The 25,507-nt window shown below is 42.4% G+C and overlaps 1 protein-coding gene across 3 annotated transcripts in view; it reads right to left on the bottom strand.

The window, feature by feature from the left end:
• CUX1 (cut like homeobox 1) overlaps positions 1–25,507 on the bottom strand; it is a 447,664-nt gene that overhangs the window by 222,121 nt on the left and 200,036 nt on the right. For all 3 annotated transcript variants that reach the window (XM_077294437.1, XM_077294435.1, XM_077294436.1), the window contains exons 6-8: positions 24,763–24,886; positions 17,437–17,513; positions 15,036–15,102 (exon numbers count right to left, since the gene is read on the bottom strand). In XM_077294437.1, coding sequence (XP_077150552.1) covers positions 15,036–15,102; positions 17,437–17,513; positions 24,763–24,886 — 268 coding nt within the window. The remainder of the gene's footprint in view (positions 1–15,035; positions 15,103–17,436; positions 17,514–24,762; positions 24,887–25,507) is intronic.

Genomic DNA, 25,507 nt, shown 5'->3' with positions numbered 1-25,507 from the left:
AACATGCGAGACTCGGACGTGTTTCTTGCATGTGTGATCCCGGCCTTATTCATTAAAAAGCGCATGCCACTTCAGGAATTAGTGGCTCCTTATAACTGTCGTGCACAGCCGCCAGATGTGTTACTTTTCATTAACAAGACGAGTGTGCTTGTTACACCCCATCCTTCCTATTTAGGCCAGAACATATGCAAAAATGCCAAAAGTCTCAAAATCCTCAAACAAAAATTTGGAAACATTTGAAAGTGTTCGATGTAAAAAAAAACAACAAAAAACAAACAAACACGTGGTCAAAATTGTTGGTACCCCTCGTTTAATGACAGAAAAACCCACAATGGTCACAGAAATAACTTGAATCTGACAAAAGTAATAATAAATAAAAAAAATTATGAAAATGAACAAATGAAAGTCAGACATTGCTTTTCAACCATGCTTCCACAGAATGTAAAAAAAAAAAAAAAAAAAGGCTTGGACAGAAATGATGGTGCCCGTAACTTAATATTTTGTTGCACAACTTTTTGAGGCAATCACTGCAATCAAACGATTCCTGTAACTGTCAGGCTATGTGCACACGTCAGGATTACCATATTTGCAGAAATTTCCTGAACAAAACCGGACTTTTTCTGCAGAAAATCCGCATGCGTTTTTTGTGCGGATTTTCGCGTTTTTTTCCGGAGCTTCCCAGTGCATTAAATAGTGGTAAATCCGCAAAAAATCCGCAAAATTAATGAACATGCTGCGTTTTTTTCCGTGATGCGTTTTTATCGTGGAAAAAAATGCAACATATGCACAAAAATTGCGGATTGCATTCTATTAATATGACGCTTAAATGGATGCTTTTTTTTGCGTTTTTATAGCGAAAAAAACACAAAAAATCCGGAACATATTCACACAGCCTCAATGAGACTTCTGCACCTCTCGACAGGTATTTTGGCCGACTCCTTAAGAGAAAACTGCTCCAGTTGTCTCGCGTTTGAAGGTTGCCTTTTCCAGACAGCATGTTTCAGCTCTTTCCAAAGATGCTCAATAGGATTTAGGTCAGGGCTCATAGAAGGCCACTTTAGAATAGTCCAATGTTTTTCTCTTAGCCATTCTTGGGTGTTTTTAGCTGTGTGTTTTGGGTCATTATCCTGTTGCAAGACCCATTACATGAGAGTGAGAACAAGCTTTCTGACACTGGGCAGCACATTTCTCTCTAGAATCCATTGATAGTCTTGAGATTTCATTGTACCCTGCGCAGATTCTAGACACCCTGTGCCAGATGCAGCAAAGCAGCCCCATAACATTACAGAGCCTCCTCCATGTTTCACAGTAGGGACAGTGTTCTTTTCTTTATATGCTTCATTTTTCCATCTGTGAACATAGAGCTGATGTGCCTTGCCAAAAAGTTAAATTTTTGTCTCATCTGTCCATAGGACATTCTCTCAGAAGCTTTGTGGCTTGTCAACATGTAGTTTGGCAAATTCCAGTCTGGCTTTTTTATGATTTTTTTCAACAATGGTGTCCTCCTTGGTCGTCTCCCTTGAAGTCCACTTTGGCTCATACAATGACGGATGGTGCGATCTGATACTAATGATGCTTGAGCTTGAAGTTCACCTTTAATCTGTTTAGAAGTTTTCTGGGCTCTTTTGTTACCATTCGCATTATCCGTATCTTTGATTTGTCATCAATTTTCCTCCTGCAGCCACGTCCAGGGAGGTTGCCTACAATCCCATGGATGTTAAATTTCTGAATAATATGTGCAACTGTAGTCACAGGAACATCAAGATGCTTGTCGATGGTCTTATAGCTTTTACCTTTAACATGTTTGTCCATAATTTTCTTTCTAATCTCCTGAGACAACTCTCTCCTTTGCTTCCTCTGGTCCATGTTGAGTGTGATACACACCATGTCACCAAACAGCACAGTGAGTATCTGTAGCCCTTGTAGCATAGCGCCTACTACGTGTCTTGGGGGACACTCGCTTGGCATGGGATTAACACACTCAGGCACGGATTTCTTATAAAACAGAGTCTTTTAGGTTTATTTCTCACAACATAAACCACATCCTCAGGAACTTAGTAACAGTTTGAACACCATCTGGACGTATTCAACTTTACCACAGGTCATCTCTGACCCCGGTCAGCATAGCACACGGACCTCGTCCGTTACCCGTTGGCAACCTTCACGGGTTCCTGGACACCTCTTGGCCTCAGAGGTGCCCCATACACAATGTCTCTCTCTTCTAACCCCGGTTAGCATAACACGGAACCGTTTGTTACCTGTTGGTGCCGCACAGGTTTCTCGGATACCTCTCCTCCACAGAGGTATCCTTCAGACGTTTCTCACTCTGACCCCGGTTAGTACAACACGGATCTCCATCCGTCCCACACACTGGCATGTGCTAGGTCCAGAACCCTGCCATGTGCTCTTCAGGAATCCTATTTTCCAGAACTTCCAACACAGGCTTCCAGTCTGGCATAGACCATTCAGGTCCACACTCCAAGACCATGTGACCATCCCTCAGTCACATTATGTAGTACTAACCAGTCCCACAGGTGGGAGTGTGGATGTGTGGCTAGTTTGTCCCGCCCATCTCACACAACTAGCCTAGTAAGTCTCCCTTACAACTATACAAACTCTTGAGGGACAACAGGTCCCAGAACAACAACATTGCATCAGACTTACCACGCAGACTCCCTCTGCGACACATATCGGCCATTCACAACACTGCCGGACTTTGTCTCATCAGAATTATGCCTCCAAGTGCATCTTGCAGCGCACACACAGCGCCCCCTGGCTGTAAAATTGGTCACTACACCACACCCTATATACAGGCCCACTCACTGATTCCAAGATTGTAGACACCTGTGATGCTGGTTAGTGGACACACCTTGATTTAACATGTCCCTTTTGTCACATTATTTTCAGGGGTACCATGATTTCTGTCCAGGCCTATTTCATGAGTTTTATTTATTTTGTGGAAGGATGGCTGAAAAGCAATGTCTGTCTATCATTTGTTCATTTTCATAGATCTTTTATTTATTATTACTTAGTCAAGATTCAAGTTATTTCTGTGACCATTGTGGGTTTTTCTGTCATCAAATGAGGGGTACCCATAATTTTGACCATGTGTGTAACTACCGCTCACTAGTGATATTGTAATCCTGGCCATAGGCGTAACGATTATCATTAAGGAATTACACCCATATTTTTAAGAATTACCATACTGCAAGCAAGAACCGTAACTTCATGGTCCAGAGAGACTGACAACTGGGGCCACCAGTGACCCCCAAGAATGATGGGTGTCAGTACTGCCGTTTTCCCAGCATAGTGACTTTCCTGGCTGTGCAGGGCCTTAGAACCTGAAAGGAGCCGAGCTGCAGGTCCCCTGCACAGTAAGCAGATGGTTGTCAATGGCAAAAATAAGTGAAGGGGACAAAGCAGTAGATGAATAAAGCATTGTCATTAACCTACCAATATTCATCACTTTACAAGATGGGAATGTCCCTTTAAAGATATGAACAGATTTACAATAGTCTAGCAATAACCAATGGTTCTGAAGAACAGAAATCTTATCCATCAGCAGATACAATTATATTGGGGCTACACGCTGACGAGGTGTCACACGACAGCAGTTCTCAGACATGCTGAATGACCAAAAATATTTGAGCAACTTGCTGGCAACAGCAAAAAATCAAGCACATTTTAAAACATTTGCGACAGTGTAACATTAAAGGTCTGCGTAGGAAGTCAATAAATGCAATGTCACAATATGGCGCTGCAACTGCAATGTCACGTTTAGCCCTAGCCTTACGTCATTCGTGCCTTGGATTTTATCACGGCAGGTCGCATCATCTAAGAAAAATATTATGCATTTACATTGCCCCACATATATTTTTCATGACAACATCAATGACATCCCATGGGAAGAATCATGTACATTATGTCTTCCACTTTTGCTGACATTCGAGTTAAATACAGTCATATCCTGTAACCATCCCCAGTCTCCGGGACAAGACAGTCTTTCATATATAGTGTAGGGGATAGGTCCACTCTGCTCTGCTACTAGCCCCCTGCACCCCCCAAAAAAATACATAAAAACATTGTGCCACTGACTAATAGCTCACAGAATTCATGAGGAACAGGAATCGCCAGAATAATGCCCAATGATGAAAGGACTACTCTGTATGTATGCACATAAAATGGAGGCAAGAAGATGTTCCCCTCTAAGCTTTGCAAAGCTGCAGTCTGGGGTTCAAATCCCACCAAGGACAACATCTGCAAGGAGTTTGTATGTTCTCCGCATGTTTGCGTGGGTTTCCTCTGGGTTCTCTGATTTCCTTCCACACTCCAAAGACTGATAGGGAATCTAGACTGTGAGCCCCATCGGGATGACATCTGAACAGCGCTGATGATTGTGATGGCGATATATAAGAATGAAAAAAAATATATATTTTTTTTATTTCCAATATAATATTTTTTGTGCCATATTAGCAAATTGGAGCAGACCTGTGCTCGGACTATAATGCGGTTAGTCATTCTGTAAAATTGTTAGATCATACAAACGCATAAAACCCTAAGGGTTCATAGTTTTAGGACTCATTCAGAAGCCCCGTGATTTTTTGGGAGGAGTGTCAGTGTGTTCCCATCAATATTTGTTGTGTGGGTCAGTGATTTTCATCTATGAAAACATTAATAAATTACCAAGCTTCTCCCATAAACTACAAGGTTAAGCACAGATAGCACACAGATTGCATACTGATGGCATCCATGTCCTCTCCGTGATTTTCACACACCCATGGACTTGCATGTATAATTTCGATCTGTGACACGGATTAAAAATGGACATGTCTCTGGGATTTTTTTGGTCTGCGGACATAGATGATAATGGGTATGTGTTCCATTTCTGAAAAACACTGACAGAAAACACAGATGGAAAAGAACGCCTAAATGAGGTCATGACACGGAGTTACTTGTACCTTACAGCCATCGCAAAAAAATCTGATCATGTCATGACTTTTTGCAATTTTTACAAAGTTGATAGCAACTCTATGTGCCACAAGGGAACACTGAGGTCAACACTGAGGTCACTAGCAAGTTACAGAAAGTCTCCATATTCAAAGCAAACTTACCAAACTTTACTGCCTGTAAACAGCTCAGCTTAAAACGCAAATAATGCAGTATGCGTGCTCTTTGAGTTTCTTCCCTCAGAAGACGCAATTCATTAAAGACTATCTAAACCTTCAGTGGTTTTTTTATATGCTGCGTGGCTATGCTTTTAGTTGAATCCAATCTACTGTGTGCGTGCAAACAAGGGTTATACGCGCACCCAAACAAGGGCTGTGCACGCACTCAAACAAGGACTGTGCACGCACTCAAACAAGGGCTGTGCACGCACTCAAACAAGGGCTGTGCACGCACTCAAACAAGGGCTGTGCGCGCACTCAAACAAGGGCTGTCCCGCACTCAATCAAGGGCTGTGCGCACCCAAACAAGGGCTGTGCGTGCACTCAAACAAGGGCTGTGCACGCACTCAAACAAGGGCTGTGCGCGCACTCAAACAAGGGCTGTCCCGCACTCAATCAAGGGCTGTGCGCACCCAAACAAGGGCTGTGCGTGCACTCAAACAAGGGCTGTGCACGCACTCAAACAAGGGCTGTGCGCGCACTCAAACAAGGGCTGTCCCGCACTCAATCAAGGGCTGTGCGCACCCAAACAAGGGCTGTGCGCGCACTCAAACAAGGGCTGTCCCGCACTCAATCAAGGGCTGTGCGCACCCAAACAAGGGCTGTGCGTGCACTCAAACAAGGGCTGTGCACGCACTCAACCAAGGGCTGTGCGTGCACCCAAACAAGGGCTGTGCGTGCACTCAACCAAGGGCTGTGCGTGCACCCAAACAAGGGCTGTGCGTGCACCCAAACAAGGGCTGTGCGTGCACCCAAACAAGGGCTGTGCGTGCACCCAAACAAGGGCTGTGCCCGCACTCAAACAAGGGCTGTACGTGCTGAAACAAGGGCTGCGCGCGAACCCAAACAAGGGCTGTGCGCGCTCAAACAAGGGCTGTGCACTCCTGCCGCCTGAGCTGCGCACTTCTTGGGGGACTTTTAGTCGATTGTTGGGAGTTTCAGGACTGGGCCACAAATGATCTGCAGGTAATTTAAGTACATGCAATATATAGGAAAAAAATCCTGCAGAAAGAGTAGTTACTCTTTCAGCAATATATGATGCCTGAATATTGAATGGTGCTCATCTATACTGAGCCAAGAGTCAGTTTTATCTCAGCACTATATGATGAAATGGAATATATCACAATTAATACCGCTAAACCACATACAAGTGTCGCCATGTGAATGTCAAATGTATCAGTAGAGTATTTATTAGTATTAAATTCTTCAGCATAAATCTCATACACAAAACCAATTGAGAACTCTGCTTAGCATCTGTCTAAAAAATGCTGCATTAATAAACATGAAGAACACTTTTACCTCCCACTCTCAAAGACAGAATAAAACAAAGACCAGCTGTATTCATCAATGGATCCTTGTTCTAAGCATAAAGGCTAATTACATTTTATTTTGAGCCTACACATGGAAAACTTTACAGTTGCCATAAGTGGCTTTCTGATATTCCATCCGACACACTGGCAATACAGCATGGGGAGGGAAGGAAAGAAAAAACCTGCAGATGCAACACTTTCCAAGCTGCGTACCTGCTTTATCGTTAAACCTTTCGAATTTTATCACCTGCCTTTCAAATGAAAGTTGTATACATTTTTATAGTATATCTTTTTCTATTGGGGTTCCACTTTCTCAGGACAAGAACAGTGTAGCTTGTAGAGCTCTTGCTGTGAAAAAAAAATACTGGAATTCAACAAAAATACTAAAGGGTTATTTCCATCTCCTATAATTTCAGGAGTGAATTGCTCCCCAGACAGCTGACTTCTCGATGGCTGGGTGTTGGGTGCTTCTGATTAATTGATCGTTTGGACCAGCTGCATTCTCCATGCTGATGGCCACAACTATGGCTCCTAACCCGGATATATGAGGCAGCATTAACGCTGCAGAATCAGAAGTGCAGGGCTCTGACCCTGGCTGGGAACGGGAGCCAACACTGCTCTCCAACAATCCCATCATGGTCTAAGGCAGTGCTTACAAGCTCTATAGAAAAGGGCTTGTAAGTGCTATGCATGCTCAGCCACAAACTGTACACATCGTGATTATTAGGAGAACAATGTAAAATTTTAATAAACAGAAAATTGGAAAGTTAATTGCTTTTCCAATTATACCCATCCTTGAAGATGGTTAAAACCAAGGCTGTGGAGTTGGAGTCAGAACCCATTTTGGTGGAGTCGGAGTCTGAGTCGGTGTCTGGAAATTGCGGAGTCGGAGGTTTGGCTTACCGTCTCCACATCTCTGGTTAAAACCCTTTATAATATAAATCAAGGAGATCTGCCAATATTTGTAGAATTTTGAAAATGGAAAGGGCTTCAAAATGTACAAAGAATGGCATGGATGAGAACAGTACAAAGTTTTATATAAGTTTTAACTTATACAAAACACTAAAACAAAATGCGGTTCCTATGAGCATATCTAAGGGGCAAGGATCATTTAAACATGAAGCCCACCACAGCTGTACCCCTCTCTGATAAGCTTTTGGAGACAAATCTTCCTTTTGGAATAGAGATCTGGCATACACAGTAAATGTAATAAGTGTGGATTAAGAAGACAATCACATTTTTAAAATCATTGATAACAGGAATAAATCACTGATGGTACAAACAAACCCCCCAATGTATTACATTTATGGCTTGCCAGTTATTATTATGGCTCGCGTGACATTTCCGGTGAATTTACTGAAGAGAGCCAAGCTGCTTCCCTTCCATTACATGCGCGATAGCTTGTAAATAAAAATCTCTCCTACATTAAACTTATGTGATCTTAATAAAGGTCAATGCGTTTTTTTATGGCTCCTGGGTTAAACTGTAGATATACATTTTATTTTATATTTATATTCCCTGAGGTTACAGGATTCGCAGGAGATATTTTTTTTAGTATATTGCAGATAATGAGAAAATTCAAGTGTGCATTACACCATGACCGAAAATTGTGCAGAGCTTAAGGGTGAGATGCTAAGAAATGGTGGATGAGATGACAGAAAAGCAAAAAGGGTTGATCACCTTTTATGTATTAATGTTGCTATATTAAGTGGAAAAGGAAAAGCTATCAGGCCATTTCTAGCACAAAGTATTTTACTCCTTACATCTACCTGTAACAGGATGTCAGAGACACTTTGTGAGAAAAGAAAATGAAAAACACTCATGTATATGTGAAGGTGCAGAAGCCATTGGTCTTACAGTGATCGCCAACGATCACAGCGAACGTTGGGTAAGTTGTCCGCTACATTTATACTGATGACCTAACCTTGGGATAGATCATTAATATCAACCTGATGGGGGTGTGACACCATGCACCCCACCGATCAGATGTTCCCGGGGTTGGCCAGATGCGGACCTGCACAGCACAACTATATAATGTCAATTATATAGTGGCCACAGTGGGCGACTGCAAATCCACTGCAATTGAATAGGGTCACAGGAGCTGTGGCCAAAATAAAGTTGACGGAGATGTGCTGTGCAGCTCCGCAACTGATCACATCTGTCAGCCACCATCACCAGGATCAGCTGAATGAAAATCAAATCCCTAATGAAAGTCCCTACGTTTTTGATGCTTGACCCATGGATCTCTGTTCCACAGATATTTTTTGGGCTGGCTTTAAACAATTGGTAATGTTACATTACTACAGTAAAAATACATGAGGGGCAATGTATAACACTATTTGAAACAATGCAAGCCATTGTACCCATAGACAAGATCATTGTACCTATGCCAGATCAGTGCAAGCCATAGTACCTACGTAACATCATTGTACCCATGTAAGATCAATAGAAGCCATAGTACCCACGTAAGATCATTGTATCCACGTAAGATCAATAGAAGCCATAGTACCCACGTAAGGTCATTGTACCCATGTAAGATCAATACAAGCCATAGTACCCACGTAAGATCATTGTATCCACGTAAGATCAATACAAGCCACAGTACCCACGTAAGGTCATCGTACCTACGTAAGATCAATACAAGTCATAGTACCCACGTAAGATCATTGTATCCACGTAAGATAAATTCAAGCCATTGTACCCACATAAGATCATTGTACCCATGTAAGATAAATACAAGCCACAGTACCCACGTAAGATCATTGTACCTATGTAAGATCAATACAAGCCATAGTACCCACGTAAGATCATTGTACCCATGTAAGATCAATACAAGCCATAGTACCCACGTAAGGTCATTGTACCCATGTAAGATCAATACAAGCCATAGTACCCACGTAAGGTCATTGTACCCATGTAAGATCAATACAAGCCATAGTACCCACGTAAGGTCATTGTACCCATGTAAGATCAATACAAGCCATAGTACCCACGTAAGATCATTGTACCTACGTAAGATCAATACAAGTCATAGTACCCACGTAAGATCATTGTACCCATGTAAGATCAATACAAGCCATAGTACCCACGTAAGATCATTGTACCCATGTAAGATCAATACAAGCCATAATACCCACGTAAGGTCATTGTACCTATATAAGATCAATACAAGCCATAATACCCACGTAAGGTCATTGTACCTATATAAGATCAATTCAAGCCATAGTACCCACGTAAGGTCATTGCACCTATATAAGATCAAAACAAGTCATAGTACCCACGTAAGGTCATTGCACCTATATAAGATCAATACAAGCCATAGGTACAGTGATCTTACATAGAAACAATGGCTTGCATTGATCTTGCATAGGAACAATGATCTGACATAGAAACTATATAAGATCAATGCAAGCCATTGTTTCAATGTAAGAACATTTGTAGCATCTTATATACAGTATTTGTATCTATATGATACAAACCCATAATAAAAAATATGTTTCAATAAAGAGCATTTATCCATATGTTTATGGAGAAGTTGACAAATGGTTATTCCCATCTTTAAAGAAGGGTACAATTGAAAAGTGCATGTCAACACAATCAAATTTCCAATGTACTTCTCATTACAATTTGGCTTCATTCTACAATGGCCATCAATTCAAGACTGCTACGGCATTCTGTCTCCTAGGTGAAAAGCACAGTGTTGACAAACCCTTTTTTTAATATAGCTTATAAGAGCGTGCTTTGATCTCCGGAGTGAGCGGTTGCTGACCCGGCCAGTTTCATTGACCCTGCGCTCCTCTGATGGTGCAGGGGCATGACTGTCTCTTCCAGCAGTATTGGAGAGCGCACAGATTGGGTCAGCTGTACCACAATGCCCGCTGCTCTCAACTGTCAATCACGCGGGAGCGCTCGCCTCTTCCCATAATGAAGGGGGGTAGGTACACTCCTGAAAACTGAAAAACTAGGATGAGACAAACCTTGACAGAGGTCCCATCATTGGGTGAGGGAAATAGATTCTAACTAAAATTATTAAAGCACCCCAAAAATCCATAATTTACTAAATATATATATATATATATATATATATATATATATATATATATATATATATATATATATATATATATATGACTCTGCCTAGCTTGTCATGCCCAACAATGTTCCCACAACCCCAGCAGCGTACATTGAAACGACATGAGATTTGAGCTCACACATACATGTAACTTCAAGTGTTTGCCCCTTTCAAGTATTTTTTTTTACTATTTACTTTTTTTCCCCAATCATATCAAACTCAAATTTTTTAGTGATAAAAAATATATATCCATCGCCCGATGGCAGATTCCCTTTAAGATTTAAATATTTGCTGCCAAATTGTCTTATTAAGGATTAATGTAAATACACTACGTTCTTGGCATTGTATGAATATACAGGTAGAGAAGAATAAATGTCTGCGGGGTGATCCTTAAATTGCTAAGCAGCATATGAATAATCACATTATATTAGTAGGCATGACGTCTAGGTAAACCACATCTCGCACAGGTTTATCTCAGGCCGAGCAGGAAACATCTGATGGTTGCCTAGCGACCCTGGAACCAGTGTAATAAGCCTGGGGAATTCCACGTCCTTAGCACTGGAACACCACCATCTAGCCCGGCTGTTGCCGCGGATTCTGGTGGTGGCGACAGATTACATTTACAAATCTTCCATTTCTACTTTCATCTGTGAAGAAAATTGAGGTTTCTAATAATCTAATGATTAGATACATTCCTCTCTTACTGAGGTAATAAGAGTAAAAATGACTTTAGCATATGACATATAGCTAAATATTGCTATACTTAAGATAAAAAAAATTAAAGAAAGATCATTAAAAAAGCACTAACTGGACATAGCTACTGTACTTCCTTCGCGCTGCGCTCTCCCACCCTACAGATCTATGATGGGGTCTTGCTATATGTGGTGCCCATATGGCCACTCACAGTTTGCCTTTGCATCTGCTCTGTTGATACGGTTCTCTATATGCCACACCTTATACTACTCTCTGGGGTATAAGTGGCGCCCGTGAGGGTCACGATGCCTTAACCTCCTAGATAGTTCATCAACGATTGGGATCTAGTGCAAAACATTTGTTGTTAACTTCAATAGCAACGGAGAGGAACAATTCAGGCCCTTCTTCAAGCAACAGTGAGGGGAATTGGGACCACCAGTCCCTGAAGAAGCCAAAACAGACATCTGGGGAACGTGGATTTGGAAACAGCTTTTCTTGTGACATAACAGGACAGATCCTGTTCCTGGTATCAAATATTCAGCTCCTGAGCAGAGCCATTCTATGGTGGAGTAAATGCAATGGTAAAGTGGTTCTTGGGTAAAAGAAAAAATAGTGCTAGGTAAAGGAAATAGTAGAAGTAATCAGAAGCTTGTGCACTCAATTCAATAAGTCTAGGTAATCAGAAGGAAAAATAATATACAGTAGTAGAAAAGAGAAATGTCATTATAGATACATTCCTAAATACCTTTATTTAAGACATTGAACCCATTTTGTTTAGGCAAGGTAATCATTATAGTACCTTAAAATGGAAGAAGAAACCTATCCTAGAATGTTAATAGGACAGAAGCCTGCCACTAACCTGGAGATAGCTTGATAGTACACAGTATAGGTTATCTCCAGGTCACAGCAGCCCCTCAACATTCAGAAACACAGGGAGGAGAGCAGCGTGAGCATTCTTTTGTTATGTCAGCACCTCGAATATCTCCAGTATTAGTCAGCACTCCTGCTATTATCAGCATTAAATCAGATAGACTGGGTGGACATGAGTGTGAAAGGTCTGATCTTATCTCAACACCCCTGGTACTCTAGTATTAAGGTACCTTCACACGAAACGACTTTGTAACGATATCGCTAGCGATCCGTGACGTTGCAGCGTCCTGGCTAGCGATATCGTTTAGTTTGACACGCAGCAGCGATCAGGATCCTGCTGTGATGTCGCTGGTCGCTGAATAAAGTCCAGAACTTTATTTGGTCGTCCGATCGCCGTGTATCGTTGTGTTTGAAAGCAAAAGCAACGATACCAGCGATGTTTTACACTGGTAACCAGGGTAAACATCGGGTTACCAAGCGCAGGGCCGCGCTTAGTAACCCGATGTTTACCCTGGTTACCAGCGTAAAAGTAAAAAAAACAAACAGTACATACTCACCTGCGCGTCCCCCAGCGTCTGCTTCCTGACACTTACTGAGCGCCGGCCCTAAAGTGAAAGTACAGCGGTGACGTCACCGCTGTGCTGTTAGGGCCGGAGCTCAGTCAGTGTCAGGAAGCAGACGCTGGGGGACGCGCAGGTAAGTATGTACTGTTTGTTTTTTTTACTTTTACGCTGGTAACCAGGGTAAACATCGGGTTACTAAGCGCGGCCCTGCGCTTAGCAACCCGATGTTTACCCTGGTTACCCGGGGACCTCGGCATCGTTGGTCGCTGGAGAGCGGTCTGTGTGACAGCTCCCCAGCGATCAAACAGCGACGCTGCAGCGATCGGCATCGTTGTCGCTATCGCTGCAGCGTCGCTTCGTGTGAAGGTACCTTAAGTTCAGATAGACAGGGTGGACAGCAGTGTGAGCAGCCTCTTCTTACCTCAGAACCCCTGTATCTGCAGTATTAGATCAGATAGACACTGTGGACAGCAGTGTGAGCAGCCTCTTCTTACCTCAGAACCCCTGTATCTGCAGTATTAGATCAGATAGACACTGTGGACAGCAGTGTGAGCAGCCTCTTCTTACCTCAGAACCCCTGTATCTGCAGTATTAGATCAGATAGACACTGTGGACAGCAGTGTGAGCCGCCTCTTCTTACCTCAGAACCCCTGTATCTGCAGTATTAGATCAGATAGACAGGGTGGACAACAGTGTGAGCCGCCTCTTCTTACCTCAGAACCCCTGTATCTGCAGTATTAGATCAGATAGACAGGGTGGACAGCAGTATGAGCCGCCTCTTCTTACCTCAGCACCCCTGTATCTGCAGTATTAGATCAGATAGACACTGTGGACAGCAGTGTGAGCAGCCTCTCTTGCCTCAGCACCCCTGTATCTGCACTATTCGATCAGATAGACAGGGTGGACAGCAGTATGAGCAGCCTCTTCTTACCTCAGCACCCCTGTATCTGCAGTATTAGATCAGATAGACACTGTGGACAGCAGTGTGAGCAGCCTCTCTTGCCTCAGCACCCCTGTATCTGCACTATTCGATCAGATAGACAGGGTGGACAGCAGTATGAGCAGCCTCTTCTTACCTCAGAACCCCTGTATCTGCAGTATTAGATCAGATAGACACTGTGGACAGCAGTGTGAGCCGCCTCTTTTAACTTTCATACTCCTGTTATCTCAAATATTAGATCCGAATGTCCACTGTGAAAACATCCTCCTACAGGGGAAGGGAGGTGATGGAGCTTCACACTGCACATGATCACAGGCACCTACTAACACTTTAGAACAGATTTCTATTGGTTTAACAAGAAGGTGACCATTTTACTTCTATACTTAGTACCTTTCTAGGCAATTTCCTAATTAAAGGTACCGTATTTAGAAATAAATTTATATTAACATTTCCTTTATTTTGATTATTTGCTTTTTTCCTATTTCCAGAAAACCACTGTAAAAAAAACAACGACGCTAGCACGAAAACTCAAACTTCCCTGCCACAGTCTTCTCTGTGAAATGGGGAACGTCAGTCCCTTGTTTTCGCAATAGAGCAGTTTGTATTAGTAGATTTCACCACCTTCAAGTATAAAAGCGTTACATCCAGATATGGAAAAGAGCATAGACATCTGGATGTAAACCCTGGGTGGCTTTCTCCTGGGTTGCTGAACAATTTTTATGCTGCCGTTTAGGAAACAGAAATCTGTAAAACTTTTTAGGATAAATTACAATGCCAAGCTATCCCTTTAAAAAATTGCTTACGTTCCTTTGAATACTCGATCAATGATATCCATTTAAAAAAAAAAAAGTGTACACAGACTAAAAAAAAAAAAAAGTTAGACCAAATCAATAGCACACCATGACATCGTTGATTTTCTTAAAAGCCTTCATATACCTCTCAGGCCTTCGATCTAGGAATCATTTACTCCTATGTGCTCAGTACAAGCCTATAGCATTTGGTACAATAGTCTATTCGGAAAAAGTCTTTTGCTGTTAGAACATATTAAATGATTAAGGTACATTAAGTAGAAATAATTCAGAAAACTTCAAATTTAAATAATTTTCTGTGTGAAATATATGCCGCTGTATCACAAATAATTAATGAGTAATTGATCTGGGATGTCAGCATGAGGCCTGTAAGTGTGTTCCCTGAGAATAATCTGACTACAATCATTAATGGTCATGCTGGTAATTGTGGTAGGAAGGTCATGAGCTGGGACAGCTAATGCTGGGCTAATCAAAGTCAACCTTCTATACATTGCCCAGTTCTTGATCTAAGCAAGCAGATCTGTCCCTGTGCTGCCAGCCGCTCCTCTACTACTGGTAGGGATGAGAAATCGCCTCTTTTCAAGGTACATATACGGTATCTCTTGCCACTTACTTTGCTGATGTTTCTTCATCATATTTTGTTTTCAGGTCAAATAATGCTGCCTGAGATTTCTCCAAAGCTGCAGAGGAGATAAATATTAGATCAGAAAACAGGTTTTATAATAAGCATTCAATGAACATTGTGCGGATGTAGGTGTACACTCTGTGCAAAGAACGACCATTGGAAATGTAAAGATGTGACCTCCTGGTAGAGGAGCCCCCAGAGCCAACACCCGGCAGACAGTACATCCACTCTGATGTTACGCAGGCCGGGCGCAGGAGATAACCCACCAGCCTGCTCTAACCCTAAGGTTCTGTAGACGAGTATTAATATTGATGTACTGGGGTAAGCCTCTACTCAATAGCAGATACTGAAAACCAAAATGCAGACTGGATGTCTCCAACTAGACCAAGCTCAGTACAATTAATTCTCGGAGCCATCTTCTATTTGTCTATTTACCTGTGGAGATGTTTTATATCAAACAGGGATACATTTCTCCTACCATAATATTAAAGGGGTTGCCCAGGACTTCTACTATTTTTCTGTATGGGGATAATAACTAGGAGGCAGGTAGTTACTAACTGCTTACCTGCTCTGCATGGGGATGATCTCCGCCAGCTCAAGGCGGTCACGAACCTCTACTGCCAGCGATTCTCAAGCTTTATTTCACCTGTTGCCAACAGAGCAGCTCTTTCTCTTAAGCTCTACTCCTCTGTCTTTCACTGCAGACGTCATGCTGATTGACAGCCAGCTCCTTGCAGTTAGGCAGCAGGAATAGGCTGTCAATCAGCATGACCTCAGCAGAGACAGAGCAGAGACTGCCCTATTGACATGTGGACAGTGACGCAAGGGGAATGGTCCGTGACTGCTCTGAGCCAGCAGATATAGTCGCTGGACAGAACAGGCAGGTAGTTGGCAATTACTTGCCTGTTAGTTCTTGGCCCCATATGTAAAAATAATAAAAAAAAGTCCCGGATAACCCCTTTAAACTTTTCCCATTAATTTGTACTATGCATTTTTTTTTTTTACAAATATGCTCTTTTATATGGTATACATTAGGGATGAGCAAATATACTCGTTACTCGAGATTTCTCGAGCATGCTCGGGTGTCCTCTGAGTATTTTTTAGTGCTCAGAGATTTAGTTTTTCTTGCCGCAGCTGAATGATTTACATCTGTTAGCCAGCATAAGTACATGTGGGGGTTGCCTGGTTGCTAGGGAATCCCCACATGTAATCAAGCTGACTAATAGCTGTAAATCATTCAGCTGCGGCAAGAAAAACTAAATCTCCGAGCACTAAAAAATACTCAGAGGACACCCGAGCGTGCTCGAGAAATCTCGAATAACGAGTATATTCGCTCATCACTAGTATACATATATAATAAAAATGTGTTCTTAATTATTTTTCTACAAATCTGTGTCTTATTTTTATTCATCAACTTAAACTCTAAACACTTGCATGTAATAAAGTTTGTAAATTTTGCCTAACTATAACTCATTCCTCAAATCCCCTCACTGTTACAGTACCTCTGCTCAAGTGGTCTCTGCCAGTCCAGTTAGTCACATATCATTCAGATGACCACTGCAGCCAATCACTAGCCTCAGCGGTCTCGTGCCCTGCACATCAGAACACTGACAAGACCGTGCAGCCAATAATGCATGGAAGGTGATCAGCTGCTGGACCAGTGGAAACCACCGGAGCACCATTACTGGAACTACAGGGAATTTGAAAGTTGAGCCTTCCCATTGCCTAATGTTAGAAGATTAAAAAAATCTCAAAAACCCTAACAATTATTGTTATTAATTTGTTTTTAAACACTTTGGTTTTCTAGCCTGGTGTGGTTGCTAGAAAATACACCTCGACCTGATACTGCACGATTGTAGCCAGGTATACTATTCTCATAAATTCTTTCCGGAGACAATATTAGTTTGATGCCGTCCCTGGCTCCTAGAGGAGAAAGACTGGTCTCTCCCTACGTACACACCAAAGGGACATCTGTCAGTCACCGACAGCGGCACTTGTAAGAGCCGGTCAGGGTCAGGACTGGACCACTTTCATCCCTAGCTATGGACCCTAACCGGATCTTCAAAGTACATTTTTCCAGAAACACAGGAGCATTTTAGAGAATAGTATACCTGGCAGCAATGGTGCACACAGGCTGCGATTTATGCTGCCAGCGGCTTGAGCATGAGTTCCCTTTAACTATATTCACCAGCTATGATAATCATTCCACAATGCCATTATTGCAGATCTTTTCTTGAAGGGAATGTGGCTTCTGAGTTGACCATAGCTGAAAGCTGAGTGATGCTCACATGCTGCGAGAGCTTGGGACCTATGATACAGACATACCGCACGTCTTCTCCATCTGAATCTCATAATTCATGAACACTAAATTAACATGAAGCCTCCGAACCTGTCTGCAGAACTTGCACTCTGTGCTCAGTCTCCTCAAGCTTGGAAGACGTAGACATCTGAGTCTCCTGCAGTTTCCTGAAAGACAATAAACATTTACTAAATCATTTGCTGGTCATACATTAACCATAACTGGATGATTTGATTTTTTTCATGGACATTTTTAGGTATTTTTTTGTTAATATATCATTTTTTGACACATTTTCTGACTACACCAATAAAGTCACAGCACAATCGGCTCTGTGCTTCGTTGATGATCATCGCTTTATATCACAAGCAAAAGAAATTGATTATTGGTTTATTCATACAAAGATGGTCTTTAATGCACATATCTGCTCTTACAGCATCAAAGTCACAGCCAAATATAGGAATTGCTCAGCAGGTGTTCACACTAATGTACGATGTAAAGACTGAAAGATAACAGCCAAGAAAAGCTGCAACATAAAGGCAAATAACGAGAAGAGGTGTACACAAGCTAGGAATAATACGCATTGTCAACAGTGCAGAAGAAAGGACAGAATTCAAGAAGCTAAAGCAGCCGAAACCGTTAAAGGGATATTCGGGTTATATCAAATTATAAGCACTGGATAGGGGAGAAAAGTAAAACTGGACAAGTGGGAGCCCCACAAATTCCTAGAATGAGGGTCCTGTGTCTCCCGTTCCCCCAAGAATCTGACTAGACCATTTCCGGTTCGCTCAATCCAAGTGTTCTGCGTGAGGTCGGAAGCAGTCTAGTCGGATTCTGGATGGGACGACGCATATCACATGCTTGCCCTCACGTGATCGCCAATCCCGGTGCGGACACCATGGAGTCCTCATGGCACGCCGTCTGTGCGCTGAGAGGAGTCACATGTCTGCAGTCACAGTGTCACGCTACATATGCTTTTGACTGGACAACCACTTTAAACGCTTTCTGGACACAATCTTGAGACGACAGAAAACATAAGACCCCCATTCTGGAGTTAAGTCCCCAACAGAACGTAATGATATATTTGACTCCACATAGAAAACCTGTTACTTTCTTTCCTCTCTAACATAGCGGGGTTCTCAAATCCACTGGTATAGACCACTGTGATAGCAGAGATGCTGCCAGGGGTCAGAAAGGTATAAAACAAGACGAAAATTGGCAAAATAAAAAATATTTTTTTAGGGACACTATCTATGGGCATTTATGACAAAAAAAGTACCTGATCTAGGGAAGAGGTTTACCTCTTTAGAATAATTTTATCAAATTTAGGCATGGGCAAAAATCAATAGAAAAGCCAAAAAATTACCCCATTACAAAAGCTTTGAGAAACCGAGACTCAAATTTCTCAAGCCAACATGAAGTCTCATCTACTCAGAGGGGTGAGAAGCCGAACATGAGCACAGCACCTCCTGCGTGGAGCACCGACTATAGGATGAGAGCTCAGGACCCGTACAATGCCGCTCGGGGGTCACCTTCCTATATTTTAGAAATCTCTGTAATGTGGAAACTTGAATCTCTGACAGAGAACTCTGCTTATGGGTCATCTTTCCTAACAAAAAAGGAGTCCAGCATGGAACATGAGGAATCCAATAAACCCAACTCTTTTTTTTTCCCTCCAGATATCGGTCATTAGGGAAGAGCTGGGTCCACAACACGCATCAGATGGTCCCTGGTCACGTCTAGTATGGTGATTTCAGACAGCAATCATTGAATGTGCATGGTTTTCTTAATCCTGACAACACAGGAGTGTATTACAAGAACACATTATGGTCGCAAAGTCCGACCACAGCTCTAATAATCCAAACTAACATGCATGTACCATATATAATCCCGTATGCTTGGTTCAGCAGACCACAAAGAGGTCTGGATATGTGGCCAACAAATCCTAATGGATCCCACTGACAAGCGTTAATGTGTCTCAGGTAAAATCACCAATCAGATCTAATGGGACAGAAAACGTTCTGCTTCATGAATCCCTGAGTACAATACTTGTAACAATTAAAGTCACAGCTGAATTCTCCATTTCAGCAGAGTTGGCCCTTATTGATGTCTTCGTTCACACTAACATCAAGGCTTCAGATAAAAAAAAAAGTCATGGAGGCATGACGGATCTGTGGTGTGATGGAACCATACAGTGATCAGTGGATCTCATCGAATCATGGGTCACTATTCTGTCAAACCCTTCTGAACGCTTGTTTGTAATGAGCTTTGTACACCATGATCCAAATTATTATGCAAATTACATTTTTCTCAGATTTTCCTAAATGGTCGGTGCAAATGACAGTCAGTCCAATAAAATTCGATGTATACTCTACCGGGTGATGACTTTTATTAAAGAAACCTCCCAATGATAACAGTATGATCTCCAAATTATTATGCACAGTAGAATTTCTAAACATTTGATTTATTTTAAAGAACTGAAAATGCTCATTTGTGGAATTTGCAGCATTAGGAGGTCACATTCACTGAACAAAAAAGCTATTTAACTCCAAAACATCCTAACAGGCCAAGTTACATGTTAGCATAGGACACTTCTCTGATATCACCTTCACAATTCTTGCATCCATTGATCTTGTGAGTTTTTGGAGAGTTTCTGCTTGTATTTCTTTGCATGAAGTCGGAATAGCCTCCCAGAGCTGCTGTTTTGATGTGAACTGCCTCCCACCCTCATAGATCTTTTGCTTGATGATACTCCAAAGGTTCTCTATAGGGTTGAGGTCAGGGGAAGATGGTGGCCACACCATGAGTTTATCTCCTTTTATGCCCATAGCAGCCAATGACTCAGAGGTATTCTTTGCAGCATGAGATGGTGCATTGTCAGCATGAAGATGATTTTGCTCCTGAAGGCACGTTTCTGCTTTTTATACCATGGAAGAAAGTTGTCAGTCAGAAACTCTATATACCGTATATACTCGAGTATAAGCCGACCCGAGTATAAGCCGACCCCCATAATTTTGCCACAAAAACTGGGAAATCTTAATGACTCGAGTATAAGCCTAGGGTGGAAAATGCAGCAGCCACCGGTAAATTTCAAAAATAAAAATAGATACCAATAAAAGTAAAATTAATTGAGACATCAGTAGGTTAAGTGTTTTTGAATATCCATATTGAATCAGGAGCCCCATATAATGCTCCATAAAGTTTATGATGGCCCCATAAGATGCTCCATATTAAAATATGCCCCATATAATGCTGCACAAATGTGGATTATGGCCCCATAAGATGCTCCATACAGATATTTGCCCCCATATCATGCTGCACATGGCCCCATATAATACTGCACATGGCCCCATACAGATGCCCCATACAGATATATGCCCCCATATAATGCTGCACATGGCCACATAAGATGCTCCATACCGATATTTGCCCCATATGCTGTTGCTGCGATTAAAAAAATAAAAACATTACATACTCACCTCTCCGGCCCTTGCTATAGTCACCTGTCCTCCGTTCCACCGCTGACCGCCGCTGTGTCTTCCCATCCTCTGCACCGACGTTCAAGAAGAGGGCGGCGCGCACTAATCACGTCACCGCGCCCTCTGACCTGAGCGTCACTGCGAAAGACACAGCAGCGCCGACGGTGGAACGAGGAGCAGGTGACTATCGCGCACTGCCCCGTCATACTTACCTGCTCCTGGCGCCGTCGCTGCACATCTGTCCCCCGGCGCCGCATTTTCTTCCTGTAGTGAGCGGTCACCGTTACCGCTCATTACAGTAATGAATATGCGGCACCACCCCTATGGGAGGTGGAGCCGCATATTCATTACTGTAATGAGCGGTACCACGTGACCGCTCACTACAGGAAGAAACTGCAGCGCCGGGAAGCAGGGACGTGCAGGGACCGCGCCAGGCGCAGGTGAGTATAATTAGACAGCCCCCGCTCCCCCCCCCCCGACCCCTGGGTATGACTCGAGTATAAGCCGAGAGGGGGACTTTCAGCCCAAAAAAGTGGGCTAAAAAATCTCGGCTTATACTCGAGTATATACGGTACTTTGCAGAGGTCATTTTCACACCTTCAGGAACCTTAAAGGGCCCTACCAGCTGTTTCCCCATGATTCCGGCCCAAATCATGACTCCTCCACCTCTTTGCCGACTTCGCAGCCTTGTTGGGACATGGCGGCCATCCACCAACCATACATCTGGACCATCCAGGGTTGCTCGACGCTCATCAGTAAACAAGACTGTTTGAAAATTAGTCTTCATGTATGTCTGGGCCCAATGCAACCGTTTCTGCTTGTGAACACTTTTTAGGGGTGGCTGAATAGTAGGTTTATGCACCACAGCAAGCCTTTGAAGGATCCTACACCTTGAGGTTCGAGGGACTCCAGAGGCACCAGCAGCTTCAAATAACTGTTTGCAGCTTTGTAATGGTATTTTGGCAGCTGCTCTCTTAATCCAATGAATTTGTCTGGCAGAAACCTTCCTCATTATGCCTTTATCTGCATGAACTCTGTCTGTGCTCTGCTTCAGTCATAAATCTCTTCACAGTATGATGATCACTCTTCTTAAGTTTTCGTGAAATATCTAATGTTTTCATACCTTGTCCAAGGCATTGCACTATTTAACGCGAGATCCTTTTTATTTCCCATATTGCTTGAAACCTGTGGCCTGCTTAATAATGTGGAACATCATTTTTAAGTAGCTTTCCTTTAATTAGAATCACCTGGAAAACTAATTATCACATGTGTTTAAGATTAATTTCAGTGATCCACTGAGCCCTGGGACCATCCACAAGTTTATTTGAAAAACAAAACAATTAAATCTTTATGACACTTAAATCCAATTTGCATAATAATTTGGAACACAGTGTATTAATGCACTGAAGGCAATACATCAATATCAAGCACTATAATGATTAGGATGAAAAGAAATGTTTGTACTAGTCCCAAGATGGCATCTAGGAGGGTGACACAGTACTATACACATGACCACTATGCACTGTTCAACAGATCTCAAGATTGTTAAAGGGAATCTTAGAAAATCAAAAAGACAGCGCCACAATGGACAGTGAAAAAGATAGCTTACATTTTATTCTGCCTCCTGCGGCGACGTTTCGGTCAGAAGACCTTTATCAAGGGAATCTGTCACCGGGAATTTGCTACCTCATCTGAGAGCAGCATGATGTAGAGACAGAGACCCTGATTTCAGCGATGTAACAGTTAGTTTACTGAGTGCAGCAGTTGTAACAAAATCACGGTTTTCTCTGCTGCAGATGTAGCAGTTCTCTGAATGCTAAATTCTGTATAACCCCGCCCACATCACTGATTGGCTGTTTACAGAAAGCTGCTAATCATTGGTGGGGGCGGGGCTACAGTGAGCATGTGACTAGGAAAAAAGGTGACACTTAGTGGTAATTGACTGCTGATAAAACACTGATTTTATTGAAACAGCAAAACACAGCCTAATAAGTGACACATCACTGGAATCAGGGTCTATGCCCCTACAATGTGCTGTTCTCAGATTACATAGCAAAAAGTTAAAAAGGGAAAAAACGCAACGCGTGAATAACTCCTTACAGCCTTGCCCCATATATTAATTTACAGCGATACCAATACTACAGAAAGTTGCACCTGGAAGGATACATTTATTACTTAGGTGTCGATATGAACAAGCTTTAAGGCTGAGTTCACACGTAGCAGAAATTTCCGCGGCAATTCTGCGCCTCCTGCCGCGGGTATATCGCATGCAGAATTTGCATGCATATACCCGCAGAAAACTAGCGTTTTGCAAGCATAATTAGCTTGCAGAATGCTAGCGTTTTCCAAGCGATCTTTAGCATCGCTTGGAAAACTGTTTGACAGGTTGGTCACACTTGTCAAACATAGTGTTTGACAAGTGTGACCAACTTTTTACTATAGATGCAGCCTATGCAGCATCTATAGTAAAAGGTAGAATGTTAAAAATAATAAAAAAATTAAAAAAAAGGTTATACTCACCTCAGCGGCTTCCGTTCCTAATGCTGTGTGTTCAGGACCTTCCATTGACGTAGCGGTCATGTGACCGCGACGTCATCGCAGGTCCTTCACACACACATCGGAAGCCTCTGAGAAGGTCGGGCCGCCAGAAGGTGAGTATATTGCTATTTTTTATTTTAATTCTTTTTTTTTTACCATTTACATGGTGCCCAGTCCGTGGAGGAGAGTCTCCTCTCCTCCACCCTGGGTACCAACCGCACACGATCTGCTTACTTCCCGCATGGTGGGCACAGCCCCGTGTGAGAAGTAAGCAGATCAATGCACTCCTATGTGTGCAGAATCGCCGCGATTCCGCAATTTTAATGAACATGATGCGTTTTTTTCTGGATTGCGATTCCGCTCAGGAAAAAAATGCAGCATGTGCACAAAAAATGCGGATTGCATTCTGTTACATAGGATGCTTAATGTTAGCGTTTTTTCGTGGTTTTATAGCGTTTTTATAGCGAAAAACCGCGAAAAAAAACGTAAAAAATCTGCTACGTGTGCACACAGCCTCAGTGTTAGCCGCCCTGACAAGAAAAGACCTCATCACTATTTCCATTAAGCCAGTTTCCTAAGTGGATTGGAAAGACTTTTTTTAACCACTGAAGCAATCAGGCGACCTGTCTGACGATTTTACCATTGTAATGAGATGACAGATTGTAACATAATGAGCCCAGAACTGGCTGCCATCATTGCGATCTGTTGATCCCATCTTCCCATTGACTGTAAGCTACAGCCATAGATTATGCTCCAATTACACTGAGTACTATGGGAATCTGGTTCTGGTTAGTAGGAGTCTGGGTGTTGGACTTGGCCTGTGAAACCTGGCATTACAAGGACAGATGTAGAAATATCAGTCACAGTGGTAGGCCATAACTGCTGCCTTTATGACCATCATATTTTAGGGTATAAAAATGGTAAAATCTCAAGGATGGACAGATGTGGGCTGCCTTTGATTGCTTCTACAAGAGGATTCCCATGTAAAGAAATCATGGCATCTTTCATGACTTTTGGAGGTCTGACTGCTGGAATCCTCACCGATCCTGAAAATGAAGAGGTTGCGTTGAACAGCGCGCACTTCACAGGCATCCAAGTGACAGTGGGGAAAAGCCGCACCCTGCACAACCAGGGGGTCAGGAGAAAGTCATACTCTAGATCAGTGGTGGTCCCAGATGTTGGACCCCACGTATCATAAAATACCCGCAATACACTATTCTTTATGCCTTCAATTACACAAAACCTATAGTGAAATAAAACATATTATCCTAAAACTCTCAAAATACAATTGAATTCAGGTATTTAGGTCTGAAAAATGCAAGAAAATCTGAAAAGGAACATCAAAGGCAATGGCTGCCGGTGTCCATACAGTCATATATACAATGCTAAGGCTTCCACTCACCTCTCTTTCTCAGCAAAGTCATTTTGTAACTTTTGTTCTTTCTCCAGAGCCAGATTTTCCGCCTGGTTCTTCAGGGTCTGTTCATATTCCCGGATTTTCTCTCTAAGTGCTTTTATTGTAACCTCTGTAGAAAAACAATTGGGAGAAAATGTGTTTACATAGCTCTGTGTGGTTATATAATACGAGGCTTTCTTTACCCTGTAGGATCAGTGTGTTTTAAACTCCATCTCTTCAACTCTGACACAAAATCAATAGATATGAGTCCCTTTGGAGACCTTTTACTCCCTAAATGTTAAATTGAACTTTAAACGTTTCAGTTGAGAAGGATCAATGGATTTTGCTGGGAAACAGAGCCAGGGTTTCTGCAACATGCCTGAAAAGAAAAAAATCAATGCTAAAACATAATATCACCTTATTGAACAGTTTCAAATTATCTCTCTGTTGAGCTGGGATTAATAAAGTCTCAGTGTGGGTTAGAGCATGAATTAACATGTGGAACCGTTTATTCATTTTTCTGCGCACATTAGGACATTAATTTCCCATAGCCTCCGCGCGTATGATGAATGCTCCGCATGCCTCCCCGCTTCGGCTCCGGCCATTTGCATATTTCTCCGATTGCATTGTGATGTAAATCAATTAAATTCATCTTAAAGCCTGTAGACATGTACAATTAAAGAGCCACACAAGAGGAAACACAAACCGTTACCTCAGCGCAAATGTGACCTGCTTCGCTCCACTACGCCGG

Source organism: Ranitomeya variabilis, chromosome 3 (assembly GCF_051348905.1).
Source record: "Ranitomeya variabilis isolate aRanVar5 chromosome 3, aRanVar5.hap1, whole genome shotgun sequence".
NCBI lineage: Eukaryota > Metazoa > Chordata > Amphibia > Anura > Dendrobatidae > Ranitomeya > Ranitomeya variabilis.
The sequence above is the reverse complement of the archived record's forward strand: the minus strand, read 5'-3'. Positions and strand labels throughout refer to the sequence as shown.